Source organism: Perna viridis, chromosome 4 (assembly GCF_037379345.1).
Source record: "Perna viridis isolate PV_CMFRI_1.1 ecotype Kerala chromosome 4, ASM3737934v1, whole genome shotgun sequence".
Taxonomy (NCBI): Eukaryota; Metazoa; Mollusca; class Bivalvia; order Mytilida; family Mytilidae; genus Perna; species Perna viridis.
Window position 1 is genome coordinate 10,628,567 of NC_142448.1, and position 19,015 is coordinate 10,647,581.

The following is a 19,015-nucleotide window of genomic DNA, read 5'->3' on the forward strand; positions in this document are numbered from 1 at the left end:
GTTGAATCAACATCTCTGATTGTATTAATTCTCAAATGTTCTATCAAATGAAAATAAACATTATGCTCCACTGGGTTTATACTGTAATTTGACAGATACAAATGTAATTCTCATTTGACCTTAACTCCATAATAGTCTTCACCAAACCTTGTTTAATCAGATAATTGAAATAAAAGTGAGGGGTATTTGGCAGATCAAAGGAAAAAGCTTCTAATGTTCCATATACTAAAAGTATCTTTTTTTATTTCTGTGTTGATTTAATTCCTAACTAAACCTGTTATTTTATAGGTTTGGAGTATGGACAATATGATATGTACACAGACATTGATTAGACATCAGGGTAGTGTGGCATGCCTGGCAACATCAAGGGGCAGGGTCTTCTCAGGAGCTGTTGACAACACAGTGAAGGTCTGTATCTAGGTGATAAGACATCAGGGTAGTGTGGCATGCCTGTCAACATCAAGGGGCAGGGTCTTCTCAGGAGCTGTTGACAACACAGTGAAGGTCTGTATCTAGGTGATTAGACATCAGGGTAGTGTGGCATGCCTGTCAACATCAAGGGGCAGGGTCTTCTCAGGAGCTGTTGACAACACAGTGAAGGTCTGTATCTAGGTGATTAGACATCAGGGTAGTGTGGCGTGCCTGGCAACATCAAAGGGCAGGGTGTTCTCCGGAGCTGTTGACAACACAGTGAAGGTATGTTTCTAGATGATTAGACATCAGGGTAGTGTAGCATGCCTGTCAACATCAGGGGCAGGGTCTTCTCAGGAGCTGCTGATAACACAGTAAAGGTCTGTATCTAGGTTAATAGACATAAGGATAGTGTGGCATGCCAGGCAACATCAAAGGACAGGGTCAGGGTCTTCTCGGGAACTGTTGAAAACAGTGATGGTCTGTATCTAGGGCAATGTTCCTTTCTGAGAAATAAGTATGGAAGAAATATAAATATCAAGAAAGCACATTTCTTTTTGAATTAAGCCTATTTTGTCATTATACTCCTACTCAAAGAGTGAATGTTATATAAGAATCACTTAATCAATCCATCATTCCTTCCTTCCAAAATTTGTCAAAATTATCTCGGCTTAAAATGGATGGATTGATTAAAATTTTGTGGGGGGCTTTATATAGATATGGAATACATTGCAAGCCATTTTGGATGCTCTCAGCAATGTCATATTTCACTAAAATAAATAATGGAGAAAAAATGTTTGTCACAAATGTCTCACCTCCCAATGGATTGATTATTTTAAATTTTATGTGATTCATATAGATGTGGCATACCTAGTACTTTAAATTTTTGGTAATGAAAATAACTCCCAATAGATGGATTAATTTCAAATTGGGGGTGATGAATTTACTTGATCTTTGTGTTAGCATTTAAACATGGTTCATTTCAAGCTCATCTGACCTAAATGCCGTGTGAGCTCTTGTCATCACTTGGCAGTTTTTACCTATCATTTAGAAAACGAAAGCTGATTGATTGTTGGGGTTTAACATCCAAGTAGCAATATTTCAGCTATATTCAGACGATGAACATGAAATGGATGATAAAATGAACGTGAAATGATGATGAAATGAAAAAAAAGGGATGGGACACAAGGATAATAGGGTCGAAAAATTTTGATTGCCAATAGAAAAAGGGAGGGATGGATAAGTTCGGGCAATTAAGCCTTCTGTTGCGGAGCACAAAAGTTCCTACTCCTATCAAATACCACAGCAGGGTTCTGTAACATGCAAGGAATGTGGCATCTTTCCGAACATAGTGCACCACTATGGTTTTCGGTCAGGTTTTCCGTATTATAGCCTGACAACCCTAGCATGTAACACGCCAGAGGTACCTCATTCTACCACCTGGGGCACATATCCCAGTTGCTCTGTGGGCAGAGCGCTTACCCCGGGCTAGGTTTCTGAGCACTATTTAGTAGCCTTTTACGACAAGCTTAGTGCTGCTGCAGGCCTATTGTTTTGACACCCGGACCTGCATGGGGCGAAAAACGAAAGCAGATTGATGATGAATGTAAATGATAAAATGTTCTGTGATTGATACAAATTATCAGTTGACCGTTCTTAGAGTCATGGCCCATGAAATGTCATTTTTGATGTTTTTATCGGTTTTTGCCTTTGACATAGAAAGTGAAAGCAGATTGATGATTAATTGATGATTCAATATTTCAATATCGTTTTTTGGTGCAAATTTCGGAAATATTTGCTGACCTTTGGAGCTATGGCCTTTAAAACTGTCATTGTTGACATTTTTATCAGTTTATGCCTAATATTTAGAAAATGAAAGCATATTGATGGTGAATGTAAATTGATAAAATGTCCAGTATTTCAATATTTATTTTTGGTGCATATTTCAGAATAATTTGCTGACTTTTCCTTGAGTTATGGCCCTTGAAAGTGTCATTTTTGACATTTTTATCGGTTTTTGCATTTTATTTAGAATACAAAAGCAGGTTGATGATAATGGTAAATTTTTTAATTTTCAGTATTTCAACATCTATTTTTGGTGCAAATTTCAGAAAAATCTGTTGATACTAATAGGAATTATGGCCTCCTGTTTTTGCCTGTTGTAAACAAAATTATAGCAGATTGATATTTAATGTAAATTTAAAAAATACTAGGAATAGACCAGTGGAAATATCTGTCTTGTGTGGATAACTCTACATACCAATAAGTTTCAAATAGTTCCTTCTTGCAATACATACTGTACTTGTAAAATAAGATATACCTTTAAATACATTAAATCTCATTATGATGAAGTAGATTCCAAGTAACGCCCGTTTGCTACAGTAGATGGGGATGATTTTCAAGATACATTGGTGATATCAGATTAATTTAAAATTGATATTAAAACAGTGTTATAATGGACAAAAGCCATATTTTTATAAAAGTAAAACTGAAAAATAGAAGGTTTTCGTACTTTTTCTAAGAACTGAATATTTTTAGAACTCTACATTTTCACAGGATGAAATGTAATAAGTGAATTGAAGTAAGATTGAAGTTACGATAATGATAACTGCGTCCTGTTATGGTTACGATTCCTTCCCATTATTTGCAATTGAGCAAGTCACCAGATATATATAGCACTGGAAATGGGAAGCTTATTTAAACTCTGCTATAAATGAAATAAAAGGGCAGTTATTACTTGGGTCAGCAAAGCTTGTTATTTACATCATGCTTACAGATATAGATTTAATATTTGGTACATTGCTTGACCATGACAAGTTACAGATCGAGTTTGAATATGTTCTGGCAATTGTTTTTTTATGGATTATGGTCTTTGGGTTTTTAAACTAAATAAAGACTCGATTTTCTGCACTTTTCTTGTTAACAAATTATGCTTGGAGTTTGTATTCTGTTATCTTCAGCAGATTTTACTTCCAATAGAGGACTTTGTATTACTCTGCAATGCTCTCAGACTACTAGTTCAAGGTCAATTTGATTTTAAACTGTGCTTTATTGTTTCCTTCTTTGATCCCTAATTAACAAGCAGCAAATACATGTATTGTAATTTTAAGTTGTAATGTTAGCCCATTGTAAAAACCAATTTTGAGGATAATTTACATGCATGTGAATTTTAACAGTCAAATTCAATTACTTTAAGTAAACATCTTGAATTGTTATAATTCTGTATTATTACGGCAATCATTTTATTCTATATTTAAGTAAATTGTTTCAGTTCTAATATTTTTTCTCTAAAATTGACATTGACATTTTAAGTGATAAACTCCAGATTTTTCTCAATTGACGTATTTGTCACAAGTTTATGGTTGGAATCCTTCCAAACTGAAACTGCTAGGATGTCATCATGACTTGGATATTCTATGATTATTATAGATATATTATCGGCCTTTTGAAGGATTTCGTTGTCGAGTGTCTGTTTCTTACATCCCTATGGTAACACTTATACTGATTCCTTAAGTTTACTTCATGATATCTACTTCTATCATATAAGGTTTCTGTTTCCAGAATTGATGTCACAAAAGCATCATTGACATGAAATTTAATTAGCATAGAAATACTAAAAAAAATATTTGGTCATTATTCCTGTAAAACAATTTTAAGTAGAAAGTGAGAAATACTTAAAGCATTTTCTCAAAGTTCAATGACCAGCAATAAATATTGAATAGATATGGGGTTATAGGATCCATTTTCATTGGCACATTGAAACTCATCATATTAAATTGAATTTATCTTCTCTAGTTCAAGATTAAGTATTGGATGTATCTTAATAAGATAACCATTACTCAAGTTAAGTCATATGTTTCTGTTTCTAAAGTTTCCTATGTTTGAGTACAAATAAGTATAGAGTATCATGTATGATTCACCTTCACAATATGTGGTTCTGGAGGAAGCAATTTAATATTCCCCATTTATTACCAAATACAATCCACATTTTTACTTTTGAGCTTGCAATTATTGTGTTGGTTTTAAAATTAAAACAGATGGCAATGTAGACTTATTTTATAGTATAAAATATTAATGATCAGATATTTCATCACCCCATGGTAGACGGAAAATGATGCCATGTATGTGACATTTTCTTCTTTAATGATTCAATTTTATTTTCATAGTGATTTGTTTTCATTGAAAACGGCGGATTTTTTTTTCAGGTTTGGCAGTAGATGATGACAGAGTTAAGCAATTTCCTGGAGAAAGTTAATTTTCCTGTCCACAAGATTTCCTACCAATTATTGTAGAGAAATGAGCATTGAAATATAGTCAATTATATCTTCTCATCATTTGATATGATACTGTACCTTGAATCCAGCTTTAGAATTCTTATAAAGTTCGACTTTACAATAACTGGTAATAATTGTGTTCTTGTTATTCAGGATGTTAATTATGTCTTAAGTTTGGGGAGGGTGAATGATGCCATAAGGCCATGAAATATAAATTGGACAAAATCTTTATGAGGCAATGCCCTCTATAAAAAAACATAGTTAATGATGAGGAACAATAGAACTGAGCCTATAGAATTCATTTGGTAAATTAGTTGTAATTTTGATGTTAAGTATATCTTTTTAAATTATATAATTTTGTAACCATTGAATATTTGTAGTAAAGACTTGTATCTACAAAAGATTATTTTTTTATGTATACCATACATACGAAGTTTATGGGGTGAAACACCATGTCTGTCCAGATTTCTTGTCAGCACAACTGACCTACTCAAAAAGTTTTCATGAAACTTATAGGGAGGTTGGGTATCATATGTAAATATAACTCCAAGGGTGGATAATCCAGCCAAGTTGTATAAAATTTAATGCCATTTGATGTAAAGTCACTGTGGGATTGCAAGCTAAAAGTATTTCTACTTTCAATCCATTTTAGCTGATTTTTGTAAATTTCAACTAGCCTTTAGTGTGACATTCTACCAACTGTTTAAATGTTTACATTTTGGTTTTATAACAAATTAAACTAGTTTAAAAATGCTACTGTGCATGTCATATTTAAAGAACTTAAATAATGTCTGTTACTGAGGTAAGATTATATATAGATTGATCTTAACAATTAATTTTGTTCACTCTTATAGTAACAAAAATTAGCAGAACATACTTTTTAATGTAAGATTTTTATAGGATGATTTTGTTTATGAAAATCTATTCAGTATATGTTTCCATCTTGTTGGTGCATCACTCCTTATACTAACCAAATTTATGGGTGGATTGAAAGTTTAGCTAATTGTTAAATAAAGTGTATTTGTGAATATAAGCTATGCACTATTTAGCCAAACCCCATTGTTCATTATATGTATATACATTGTACTGGTATATTGTGCTTTTAACATGTACATGTATGTTATAAGATTTTTAATGCTTTTGATACATTCATAAATTTTATGCTGCCAGAATGTTACCATATTGTAATGAACTGCTGTGCTGGCATGGCTGTTCATTAACATTTTGATAAAATAAATTATAAATAAAAGTCTGTTTTAGTTTGTCTTTATGTTTTACACCAGTATGTCCACACAGTATACCCTTCAAAGTATATACTTTGATCTTTAATGCAAAACTAAAGTAAACAATATTGTTCAATTCATTTTTTTCCTGAATAAACCTCTTCACATACTTTTGTTGATTTGAAAACTTATGAATCTCATCTGACACTTGGCCAGTGATAATCAAACTTAACTGTTACAGTGATTTGAAAGACCTGTACAAATTAGAAACTTAGTTCATTTAAGCGACAGTAAAGCTTCTTATTAGATTAAACCTTGTGACACTACATTTGAATGAAACTTGACAGGAACGGTATCAATACCCAGCAGCACAGATCGCTTCTTTTTAGCGGCTGTGATGCTCTTATGTTGCCACAGAAATCTAGTGTAGAAAAGTGGCTTTTGTTGAATTGTCTAATTTCTATATTCCTCATGCCACAAATACAAGTATTCTTATTACACCATGGTGAGCAATTCATGCCCTCTTATGCAATTACATGTAGTTATTACATGTATTCAATTTGTAACAAACAAGTACAGTTTTTTGCCACCTTTTGAAAATCAATTTAACATTGTTGCAGCAATTGTCTTTAATGTTCACTAATAATAATTCATCTCTCACAGTTTAGATCAGACTTGCATATTTGGAAACCTGTACTTGGCTTCATGTTCATCTTAAATACCCAGCTGAAAAAAAAATGATATACCTGACAATATTGGTTATTGGGTGAATCACAATCTTTATATAATGGCTTACAGTAATTCCAACATGGACTGTTCCAAAATGGTAAAACCACAACTTACATTAAAACATGTATCCCATGGCACAATATGGTTTGGCTTTGGAAAATTTTGTAAAAATGCAATGCTGACAGGAATGCATTTGCAGAGAAGTGACAAAAAATAAGAGGTTTGGACAAAACCACTAGGGTAAAACAGTATAATCTCCTCTTTCTCAGGCTGGGGTGTAATACATGTAGCTCTAGATGTCCCAAGTCAAATTGGAAGACTATTAGCATTGATTTGCTGGTTGATTGATTGATTGATGATAGTTTTACATCCAGAGACAGATATATTAAGCATTTCAGGATGAGAAAGTTAGATCGATCAAACACATCCTGCTTTGTACTAAACAGACATGCTGAGCCAGAATTTTACTGTGCTGATTTGCTGAGAATCTATGTACACTGTATAAAATTTAAAACTCAACAAAATGCATCATCAACTTTTATACAAAATAGTAAATACTTTCATCAGAGATCACTGAAAGGTCTTCAAGAAGTGTAAACACACCTTTAAGTACCAGTAAGTGCGAAAGGGATTAACAACATAAGTAATTAAATCCACAATAATAAAACAAAGACACTTCAAACTAAATTTAAATTAAAAAGTCAAATAATGACATGAAGACATATTAATGACATTTCAAGGTCATGGACAGACATATGTCTACATTGGGCTTAAACTACTGTTATAAGGCCTTAACCATCTTTTTAATTAAATTAAAAAATGAACTGAAACAACAAACACACACACACACCATAAAATTCACTCAGTAACACATCCGATTGTCTTCATGGAATACCTCAACATAAAACAGACAAAATGAGATATTCAACTGAAGAACACTTGCAGTTACTGAAAGCTAGATCAGAACATATCACCAGCATAAGAAATGTTTATGGCAACATATACTAATGAAATGTAAACAATAGTAGGCTAGGTCAAAGTTGTTTTTTAATGTTTATTTCAACTGATCACAGCTCTGAATATTATGTAGTTAATAAGCACATAGAAGAAAGTCATTCCACTTAAAGCATGAGTCTATCTCATAGTCATGTGTCTTTTAAAATATACTTTAAGATGACACTATTATGTTTGAGAAAGCTGGTGTTTTGTTGTCAGAACCTATAAAACTGGTTAGGTTGTTGTTAAATACACCCAAATTGGTAAATAAGAAGTAGACTTGAGAAAGATCTGAAATCTCATACCATGATATGGGACCCCATACTGATTTGGCGTACCAAATATCTGGTGGCTGTGATTCTATAGTTGCTGAAAAAATATTATAAAAATATATTCCCCACTAGTTGGAACATTTACCATTCTAAAAGCCGTATTGTACGAGTGCAACCCATCCAAAAAGTAGCCTTATGCTCACGTTTCTGAGTCTTTATGACTGTTGCAAATGACCAACAAAAGTAAAAGAAATTAGTTCTTGAAAACACAATAAATTACATCTTTCAAGTGAAAGTAAATATACAAGACAATATAAGATATGTTATATATGTTACTAGAAAGCACATGGAATGTCATATTTAACCCTTTTATCAATGATGTATGTAGAAATTCATGACATGCATTGTTCTACATGGTAATAATTCATACTTAATGAGCAAAAAAAACACATCAAAGTTACACATGTATCTAATATATAAAAACAATAAAAGTTTAAAACTCCACAGGCAGTAGCATTATGTACACAGATCCAGCTACCAGTATAGCTAATACATGTATTTCATTTGAGACGAACCAACATTTGATTTTTCAGATCCAACATGAATTCACTGATACTGACCTAACAACACTACAGTACTGGGTTTATACTAATTTACTGCAATTAACAGTACATTTTCAGCACTGGAGCAACACAAGGGCAGATCCAAGGAAAGGTGTGTCAGGCATCCAAAAAAGTGGATTTTTTGCATGAAATCTGAATTTTTCACAAAATCAAACCCAAAAATGTTTAATTCTATTTATGCCCCTGAAATCCTGGACCCTCTAACAAGTCAGTACATAGGTACATTACAGTGTTGACAAATGATCAGTAGTGTTATCATATAAAGAAAACGGTCATGTGGTTACTAATATATAGGATTGCCATGTTAATTTACAATTATGTATACACTTATAATAATTTAGAATCATTATTGAAGTGTATATAACAAAATATTGTATGAATAATATTTGAAGGTGAACCCAGTCTACTTCACCACTTAAGTATTCTTGAATTCTGTATAATGTGACCTACATCTACAAAGCTTTCGTGACCCAAATAAAATTACTGTGAAAGTGATATTGTTCATGGGGTACCAATTTTCATGGTTTTTTGTGGGAAGGCCAATCTACAAAATTTGGTTCCCATCAAAAAGGAGATTTCAATTGATGTGTATACTGAAAACCTCAAAACCACAAATTCAAGAATCCATGAACTTGTGTTTATTCCCTAGTCCACGAAAATTAGTATCCATGAATTAATGTACGTTCACAGTACATAGTTAAGGAAATTAAAGAAGTGTAATTAACTAACAGCAATATTAACAAACAAAATAAAACATTGGTATAAACTCAACTGATTACCAACATAAAAAAAAACAAATTATTGAAATTAAATAGCAGTTCATTTGTCAGCTTAGTGTCAACTTTTGGTCAAAGAATTATATCTTTTTCAGTTTTGTGCAGGAAGCATTGACTGATGAGAAAAAATAAAATACAACACATACAAAAAACAGTGATACAATATTATAAACAATACAAAAATAAACAATATATGTCAAAATATGAAAGTAAATGAAAAATGTTATTTTGATTGGATATAAATTGCTGCAAAATATCTTAATTGCCAATTAATATTTGTGTAAGCATATAATATCAATGATTTGAGAGATTACATTGGTAAAAAGCAACAGAAGTTCAAAAATACAACACCAAGTCACAGAAATGGGGATTGTTTTTATGTCATTGGGAAGTAAAAATATATGAAATCTCACTCTACATGAAGACTGAAGTTGAGTATCGTACACTGACAGATGTATTATTCTACAAAGTTTTAAAATAGAAATGAGGTAAAAATACAAGTAAGAGTTAAAGAAAAAGAAATATACGGCTGTAAATAAAATAAAAACAATGTATGAACCTCTGAAAGCTGACTTAGATGCAAATAAGAACAACAAAAATACAAAATGCAAAAAGAGAATTTACATAATGTAAGCAAGTATTTTAGTTTTTCAGTCCTTCAATCTTGAGTACCCAAGCATCCATAGATGGCATCTGATTAACTGGAATTACTGGTAACTGTATGTCTATACCTCCCTTGGTACCAGGCTTCCAGTTTAATTTGCCACTGTATCCTAACATACTGACCACAGTACCTGATGATTGCACTGGTGCCCCAAGTGCTAAAACATTCTTGGCAGGCCAAACTAATACTATAGCATACACATCTATGCCATTACTGGACTTCTTTGATGTGTACCTATCATACAGAAATAAAAACTTAAGTCATTTTATACTCCATTAAAAAACAATTGGGGACAAATGGATTTATTTTTTAGTATCCATCAAGCACATTAATTAAGGCTAACATAAAAGCCTTTCTATCATATCACACAAACTAAGGTATAGATGCACATCATTGGAGGAACAACACAATGCTATGTAGATGTGGTAGTTCTAAATGACATCCCAATACTGGTTTTAATATAATAGCTTATTTTGATTAAGTTAACTTTTTATCATACCAAATGTTCTTACATTTAAAAAACCTAATGCTTGCACTCCAAAAAAGAAAGTTTGTCCCTTTTTTGATAGGACAATATCATTTTTTAAATGGACTTGAAACAATTGCTTTTTTGCAATATATGAACAATGACATACACTTAGACATCTTTTATTAAACTTTAAGCATAAAAATCTGGACTTGTGACTGGCAGTCTTTGCCACAGACACTTAGGGCACAGATGGCACCAACAACCCCCTTTTTCCCTTGACAAGCAATATTTCTGTTTCATTTATCCATACTTTCATGGTGATATTATCAATATTATGAATACACAGGCCCAAAAACTGACAAAAATACAATTTTTAATGAGATGAATAAATTAGACCAAAATTTTGATTATGGAAGAAACCAGAAGGTGATCTGAACCATCTATGCTGAAATTCCTGTGGTCTATACCTGTAAAATTTTAAGTCATTTACAAAGTAAGTTACAGATCAAAATGTAAAAGAGAGCACTTTATGCATGTAAAACAAGCCAGAGCAATGAATACTTAATTTTAAAAAAAAACATTCATGAACTAATTTTTATCAGTTTCTTATAAAAAAGGATTGAATATATAAACAAGATGCTGTGCACATGTTTGATTTTCAGAACAGTAGTTTCCCTTTTTTCTAAATTCAACAAATATATATGAGGTTCTGCACAGATCAAAGGCAACTTGATATTTCTAAGTGGAAATTACTTACGAACATTATCCCTACTCACGCTTAAACATGCATTAAAATATGGACAGCCATGATTTATATCCTAGTTTTAGTTTGTGTAATATATGTAAAAGATAATGGCCAAATACTTAGACAAGTAAAAATCATGATAGTACCTTATGTATGTGACAGATGTACTGAAATTAAGGTGCAAAAGGAGTGCTATGTTCAAAGCATTAATATCCAATCTTCCAAGTTAAAACGAATGAATATCTGATATAAAATTACTGTAAATTATGTATTGATTGATTGTGGTTTATCATTCTATGGTAGATATTTTACACATTTAAAAATGAGAAGATTTTACAAATCCATCCCACCCTGCTTTGTATATGTCTGCCGAACTGATGTGGATCCATTGTGCTAGCTCACAGAAGCTACAGGTAGGTAGTCATCCAACTAAGACACATTATTTTGACTATAAACAACCAGTAGTCTCACTATCTTCCAATACTGTATGCTTGGCAAAAAGCAATGACTACCAAGTTTAAAGTCATGGATGTGACTCTGATGGGAAATGAACCAGGTCCTCCCACACTCTAGTCAAACATGCTACCCCTGAAACAATCAAGATGGTTACTGTATAGAGGATCTAAAGAACCTAAATCTCTCTTCTGACTTGAGAAGCTTAATTCTATTTTTTTGTAAAAGCAGCCATGCTTTTTCTTGTATAAAAAAATCCTATCATTCATACCAGAGGAACAATCATATCTACTTTCTTTGAATTCTATCCAATAGTTTTTGAATATAAGATTTGTTTTATTTTTAAAGTAATTATATTAAAAATTGCAACAAACAAAAACATTGTAAAAGGGTAATAACTCCAACTGTCTGACCCCTAAATTCTTTTTTTGTAATGGCACCCACAATTTTCAAAGGATTAAAAATCCCCACAAATCTATACAGAATACTTTAAGGTGCATTCATACCAAGTTTCATTCTAATTGGTCCAGTAGTGCCAGAGGAGAAGAGTTTCAAAAAATTGTTAATGACGACAACGGACACATAGTGATGATAAAAGTTCACATAGCCTTTTGGGCCAGGTGAACTAATAAATGATTTTTTAACTTACCAAATGTTTTTTGTCATTGTATCATTTTGATGGCTCCAAGGTTTTGTCCCATAAATACCTTCTCCATTTACAGTCAGCCATTTTCCCAGCTGTCTTAACCTCTCTTCAAATACAGGAACTATAATTCCTTCATGGGTAGGTCCAATGTTGATCAAAATATTACCACCACAACTGCAATAAATAGATGAATTATTTTACATGATTTTATGATGTTTCTGTGAGGCTCTAAAAGGTTGTCAAGGACTTTTAAGAAACCCCATAATAAGATGGGTTATATTGGTCACATTATAATTCAAATATTCTTCAGCTATACTTGTGTAAAGATTGTATTATGAAGTAACAAACCTGACAGTGGAAGCTATCTCAGTTATAAGTTCGTGAAGAGTGAGAAAATCCTCTATTCTGGCATTACGTCTGTATCCCCAGGAATACCTGTCGATAGTCATTGCGTTTTCCCACTTTCTCTTCTGTAAAACACCTTCAAAACAATCATTTACATGAAGAAAGTCAGAGATACATATTCTGAATCTTATACTTGATCACACCTGAGTTCTTCAAGGCAACATTTACAGCAACAAGAGTTCAAACTTTTTATTCATTGATTTTCTCCCTTTCATTGTCCATGATTATTTTTAGAATATAAACTCTATGTCTTTGGATAACCCATTGGCATAATATTGCTGTATGATTAGTACATAAAAATTAGAACACCTATGAAATGTTGGCATACACTGTGTACATAGCTTATTCTTCTTTTTTAAAACTGAACAAAGAGTTTATTTCATCCAAGACTGACTCCACAAGTTTTCACAGAGTAAATAAAGGTTTACAATCATTTAAGTTTACCTGGATTAAATCTATCATTACAGTTGAGAAATCCACCATATTTACATCTGATGTTCCTGCCCCATCTGTCATTTGCACATATTGTATCCTTCACAGGGCTACAAAAATATATTACAGATCTCATATATATGTAGAGGTTAAACCTATTATCCTCATAATTTCTCAGATTTTGATTGGCTAGGAGCACTTCTTTACAAATCCCATATAAACAGATGTTGCTAGGTCATATAACCATGTGCAACCAACCATTACCCCATGGGATGTTAGGCACTATTTAGTACTAACACAATGTCCATTTCAAATATATCAGGAGACTGTTAATTTTTGGGTTTAGAAATTTTCTAACAACACAAGAAGCATAATTCAAATGACCTATACTGAATCAGCAGTTACAGTGGAATATATTTGTAAAGAAAAGACTCTTAAAACCCATTTTTTTTAATTAGTACCTGCAGTGTTCTATCAGAGGTAGATCCCTACACTTGAATTAAAATGACCTGATTTTCTAGAATTTATTACAGTATCAAAATAATGCCTAAAATGTACTTTTACATCACTACATTTTGCCCACTGTGTATAAAATTGCCATTATTGAACAATAAGGGATAAATTTGTTACATACATTTTATGTCTTCAATACCCGATACACCCTTCAACTACACCTCAGAGTGTACTTTGGTACTTTAGGTGTAAGAAATCTCCGTATCTACAAGGGATGGCAAAAGATATGATATTTAATACTCGGGTACATGGTCATGATACTTGTGAGTACTAGAGTACTGCGATAAAGGCTTAATGAATCGGTAAAATATATATATTTTTGTTGGGATGTGGTATTTTTCTTATTACATTACCTTTTAAACTCCAAGTTATGAGGAACATTGCTTGCAATCTTAACGGAAGACATACAAGGCACAATAGAAATCCTATACATAGCTGTTGTATCACTCTACATATACTGAACATTGTTTCTGCAAATAACCTTTCTAGATAGTTATAATTGTTTGTGTTATGTATCAAATGAGTGACATGCAAAAAAATCATGAAAAAATGAACTCTGACTAGATAGGTGTGATCTGTATCAAATGTTCAAGTGAAATTAGTCATTATGATTTTGACTTTCCTGTATGTCAACAAAATATAGGACTTAAAATTATGTGAACAAAACAATATTTTATCATAAATTAGCAAACAATGAATGTTCATTATATACCAATCACCCATATTACTAATCAAACATAAGTATTTGAGTTACTTATCTATATACAACTGTAAGTATTTATCTATGTACAAACACCTTTAAAAAAAAAAGTAACTGTATATTGTTAATTTGATATTATTTAGAATTACAAGGGACAATTTGCAAAACAAGTTAATAAGAGATTTTTTTTAACACGAATGAGTATTTGAATACTTGAATCGTACTAGAGTACTCAGCCTTCTAAGCAAGTACTCAAGTATTTTTGCTATACCTAATGTCAACAGATATGAAAGTAAGAAATTCATTATATCCTTTACATGAATCAAAGCATCCTTTATTGTGCAGATATCTTCATTCATGGGTGTCATTATTCATATTAATACAAATTATGATTTTTTAGTTGTTTTTTAGTTTTCATTTTAATCAAGTTTCTATAATAGTTATATATCAAATGAAATTTATGGAAATGTATATTGCAATATGAAAAAAGTTAAAACAACCAGAACCATACAGATTAGTACCTGAAAAAAAAAGTTTTTTAATTTTATTTATTTCTATGATTACCAGTAAACAGGAAAATCAAATTACAAAACAATAACTCAAGACAAAACAGTGACTGAGGTATAGGATGTTTTTACCACACAACAGTGACTGAGGTACAAGATATTTTTACCATACAGCAGTAACTGAGGTGTAGGATATTTTACCACACAGCAGTAACTGAGGTAAAGGACATTATTACCACAAAACAGAAACTGAGGTAAAGGATATTTTTACCACACAGAAGTAACTGAGGTGTAGGATATTTTTACCACACAGCGGTAACTGAGGTGTAGGATATTTTTACCACACAGCAGTAACTGAGGTATAGGATATTTTTACCACACACATGCATTTTTTTACAACACTTAGCTATAAATGCAATAGTATAATATCTGTACCTGTCATTGTAGAGCCATGCCAGGAACTCTGTAGCATTCCAGTAAGTATCTGTTGTCTCCCAATCTCCGTCAGACCATATAACATCAGGTTCGTAAGTATTAACTAATTCATATAACTCTGGCATTGTCTTTCTCTAAAAATAAACCATTAGAAATGTATCATTTACACAAATTCTTGTTTTTAGACAATTGATTTAAAAATTTCACAGTTTTCATTTTGTTGTTTGCTGAAGAAGATATTAAAAATCTAACACCACTGACAGTGAAAGACAAAGAAATTTCAGACAACCCAGCTTAAGATTCCCTAATTCTCTAACAAGACCTGAATAGTCATGTAATTTTTAGCGGTGTTTATTCTTTTTCTCATTTTTAAATTAATTTCATGCTTAATACACCATTACAAGATGCCCTGCTCGCTAAAATTCCTTTCCATTGACATGTTTTACACGACCACATACTTAATGTCCCAAGCCAGGATTCCAATGATATGTTTATTGTCATTTGTTTTATGTATTAGGTATATTTTCGTCTTTTATGAATTGTTTCACATTATTTAGTTTGAGGCCTTTTACAGCTTGCTTAATGGTATGGTTTTTGCCATTATTGAACCCCGTGTGGTGACCTGTAGAAGTTTTAATTGTTTGTTGCTTGGCATTGGTTGATGACTATTACATTGGCAATCATACCACGTCTCCCATTTTCATATAACATTAAAATCTTAAAAGAAATTGCAAAGTGAATGGACTGTCACTGTTGGGGCATAGGAACTAATATAGGTATGTGATGTAGTGATGCAATTTGTGCAGCTGCATACCAAATATGATTTCCTTAGCACAAGTGGTTCATATTAAAATTTTAATGCCAACTTCAGAAAAGCAATACCTTAGTTTAGCATACCATGACTTTTATCGCAGATGGACAAAAATTGCAAGAGGAATGTATATCAATATAATTAAAACTCACATTTTGGAATTTTTAATTTGAATTGAGTTTTTCTCAATACAGCAAAATTCAAAATGCCATAATTCTTTAAAACAAGTAATGCAAAAATAAATCCTTCACATACTTTTTTTAATTTAAAACTTAATACTTGGAACCTGTTTCACTATATAAAGAAAAGAAGAAGTTTCACTTATTCAAACTGGTAAATGATAAATTACATGTTAATTAAAAATAAAAAAGTTTTTTTTAAGGTAACTTGTTCTACTTAATAATGAGTGGAGTTCATTCCTTTCAAAACATATTTTCTCTTCCACTTGATGCTGTGAGATAGTTTAATATTGTAAGTGACATTTGTTTAAGAATATATTTACACATATTTTTTTTAACCATTATAAAATGCTGTGTACTTTCTATAAATATTTAAATGGCCTTGCCTTCACAAACTCCTGTGTTTTGAAACCACCTGCTTTGTCCTGCATATACAGTGGATTAAACCATTCCAGAAGAGAGTGGTAAAGTCCAAAGTGTAAGTTCGTCTTTGTCTTGATTGATTTTGCCAGCTCACCTAAAAAAAAGATACATATAACAGTATTGCTGAGTCCTGAATCTATTTAATAAACTATAAATACATTGTATGTCTTCCATGTACATCATATAAATCTTATAAAATCTGAGGTACATTGAAAAATATTTTTGCAGCAAAACAATGTCATATCATTTTCATCGTTTTAAACATGTACATGTAACCCATTGGTACTTGTTTTTTTCTTAGCAACATTAGTGGGTAACATAATTTTTATTAAGTACATATGTGTATGTTCTTTTTTTTTTTACTTTTATGCATATAAGCAAAAATGCCAAGGAAGAATTCAAAGAGAATAACCTTTGTTATCCAAACTTCATGCAAAGACCTACATGTATTATAAATGATAAATTTCTTGTCCTTACCAACAATATCTCTTTTAGGTCCAACATCCATAGAATTCCAATTCCAGGAGTATTTAGAGGGCCAATTAGTAAATCCTTCATGGTGTTTTGATACAAAAACAATGTATCTGAAACATAAAAAGAAGAAAGAAAAATTACAAGAAGACATATCAATATTCATTACATGTACATGTAGGTACATGCAATTATTGTGGTATTTTGTCAAGGATTGTTTTCTAACAAAAAAGTCAATGTTTTCATTATCTGCTCCCATTGCAATGTTTCTCAATCTTATCCCTGTTGATCCCAGCCTACCTCAATAAAAATTTTAAAAAAACTTTCCAAAGAGTGGTTTATTCAGAATAGTAATCCACAGACATTTGTAATATCGCAAAATTTGTAGAGTCATCACCTAAAATTATAGAAAAACAAAAAAAAGTTAATATCTCTGAGAACCAATTTCCTAATTATAAAAGAATACCTAAAATGATTACATCTACATGTAATGTTACCTTTGCAATCAATTTTCAACACAATCCTATACAACAATAGTCCGAATTTCCTCTGACCTTGCAACCCTCCTCTTTTCTATTTGGATATTGATATGTCGGCTTGGGGTCAGAACGATGTGCCATTCAAAAAGGTGGAGATTTAGTGGTACTGTGGAATACCGCCCTTCAACTGCTCGTAACGACTTTCAAGTTGAAATTGTGCATGTCACACCTACCTAGTTCAATTCCGGAATCATTTTCCTGTATGCTGATACCAAATTTTACAAAAATTACATTTTTCATTGAAGTTTCGATCATTTTCCACAAGAGACCCTGTTTTGTTGACATTTTGAGCCGTAATAGAGAGTAGACGGAGATTGTTACTTTTGGAACGGAAGGGTAGCGGACAAGTAATTTTTCAGCTGAAATTTGAAATATTCTGTTAGATTCCGGTTTTAAAAATCGTGTCTGCTCCGTTCCGTTCCAAAGGTAACAAGCTCCGCCTACTCTTATTACGGTTCAAAATGTCAACAAAACAGGGTCTCTCGTGGAAAATTATTGAAACTTCAATAATAAATGTAATTTTTGTAGCAAATTTGATATCGGCATACAGGATAATTATCCCGGAATCGAACTAGGTAGGTGTGACATGCACAATTTCAACTTGAAAGTCGTTACAAGCGGTTGAAGGGCGGTACTCGACGGTACCGCTAAATCTCAAACTTTTTGTTTGGCACATCATTCTGACCCCAAACCAACATATCAAACGGACTAATACAACATTCAACAATAGCACTGCATACCTTGCACCAGATGCATTAAAAACATCAGTCCACCAATCACTGTTGTAAAACTCAGCTGTAAATTGTGGACCAAAATCAGCATATGTAAAATCTGGTTTGTAGTTTTTCTTCATAAAATCAACAACTCCTGGGATTTTTGCCGTTTTCCAGTTGTACCAAAACCATTCATTGCCATAAGAGGGAACTGAGAATACACCCCAATGGATAAATATTCCTATCTTAGCTTCGTCATACCAACTGGGCAAAGGACGGGAGTCTAATGACTTCCAGGTGGGCTCATATCGAATACTGTAAGTGAGAGTAAGATGAAAAGAAAAAATAGTCAAAGCTTTCATCCACATTTTTGTTGTTGTCATATGATTTAAAAAGGTCATGTGATAAAAGGTACGAAAGTGCTAGCTTGGACCAAATGCAATTAGTACCTATTTAAAAATATTTCTGTCTGTATCACCTGTCTCAATGACTGAAATGATAATAAAACAAGAGGCTCCCAGGAGCCTGAATCGCTCACCTGGTTGAATTTTTCCTTTCAAGGGCAATAAATTAAACAAGAAGTTGACCAACAATTTTGACCCAAGAA

At 32.2% G+C, this 19,015-nt stretch overlaps 2 protein-coding genes across 2 annotated transcripts in view; one reads left to right on the forward strand and one right to left on the reverse strand.

Annotated features, from left to right (window-relative positions):
* Window positions 1-5,937, forward strand: part of LOC148618811 (E3 ubiquitin-protein ligase TRAF7-like) — a 53,503-nt gene extending 47,566 nt beyond the window's left edge. Inside the window, exons 20-21 of the mRNA XM_088578060.1 lie at window positions 289-408; window positions 4,617-5,937. Coding sequence (XP_088434186.1) covers window positions 289-408; window positions 4,617-4,628 — 132 coding nt within the window. The 3' untranslated portion in view covers window positions 4,629-5,937. The remainder of the gene's footprint in view (window positions 1-288; window positions 409-4,616) is intronic.
* A 1,224-nt stretch (window positions 5,938-7,161) lies between these two features.
* On the reverse strand, window positions 7,162-18,814 carry LOC148618813 (alpha-L-fucosidase-like). The gene is made up of 8 exons (XM_088578061.1): window positions 18,436-18,814; window positions 17,163-17,269; window positions 16,649-16,779; window positions 15,273-15,406; window positions 13,131-13,228; window positions 12,630-12,762; window positions 12,285-12,455; window positions 7,162-10,202 (listed from the first exon to the last, which is right to left on the reverse strand). Exons 1-8 carry the CDS (start codon window positions 18,807-18,809, stop codon window positions 9,947-9,949), a joined length of 1,404 nt encoding a protein of 467 aa, XP_088434187.1. The 5' UTR covers window positions 18,810-18,814; the 3' UTR covers window positions 7,162-9,946.
* Window positions 18,815-19,015: the final 201 nt, after the last annotated feature.

Bases quoted from the DNA above. Each gene is read 5' to 3' on its own strand.
- LOC148618813 (XM_088578061.1), bottom strand. From the start codon at position 18,809: ATGACCTTTTTAAATCATATGACAACAACAAAAATGTGGATGAAAGCT. The intron at 13,229-15,272 runs GTACAGATATTA...ATATTTTTGTAG, and splicing joins GCATGGCTCTACAATGACAG to CCCTGTGAAGGATACAATAT. The intron at 12,763-13,130 runs GTAAACTTAAAT...ATTGTTTTGAAG, and splicing joins TAATGATAGATTTAATCCAG to GTGTTTTACAGAAGAGAAAG.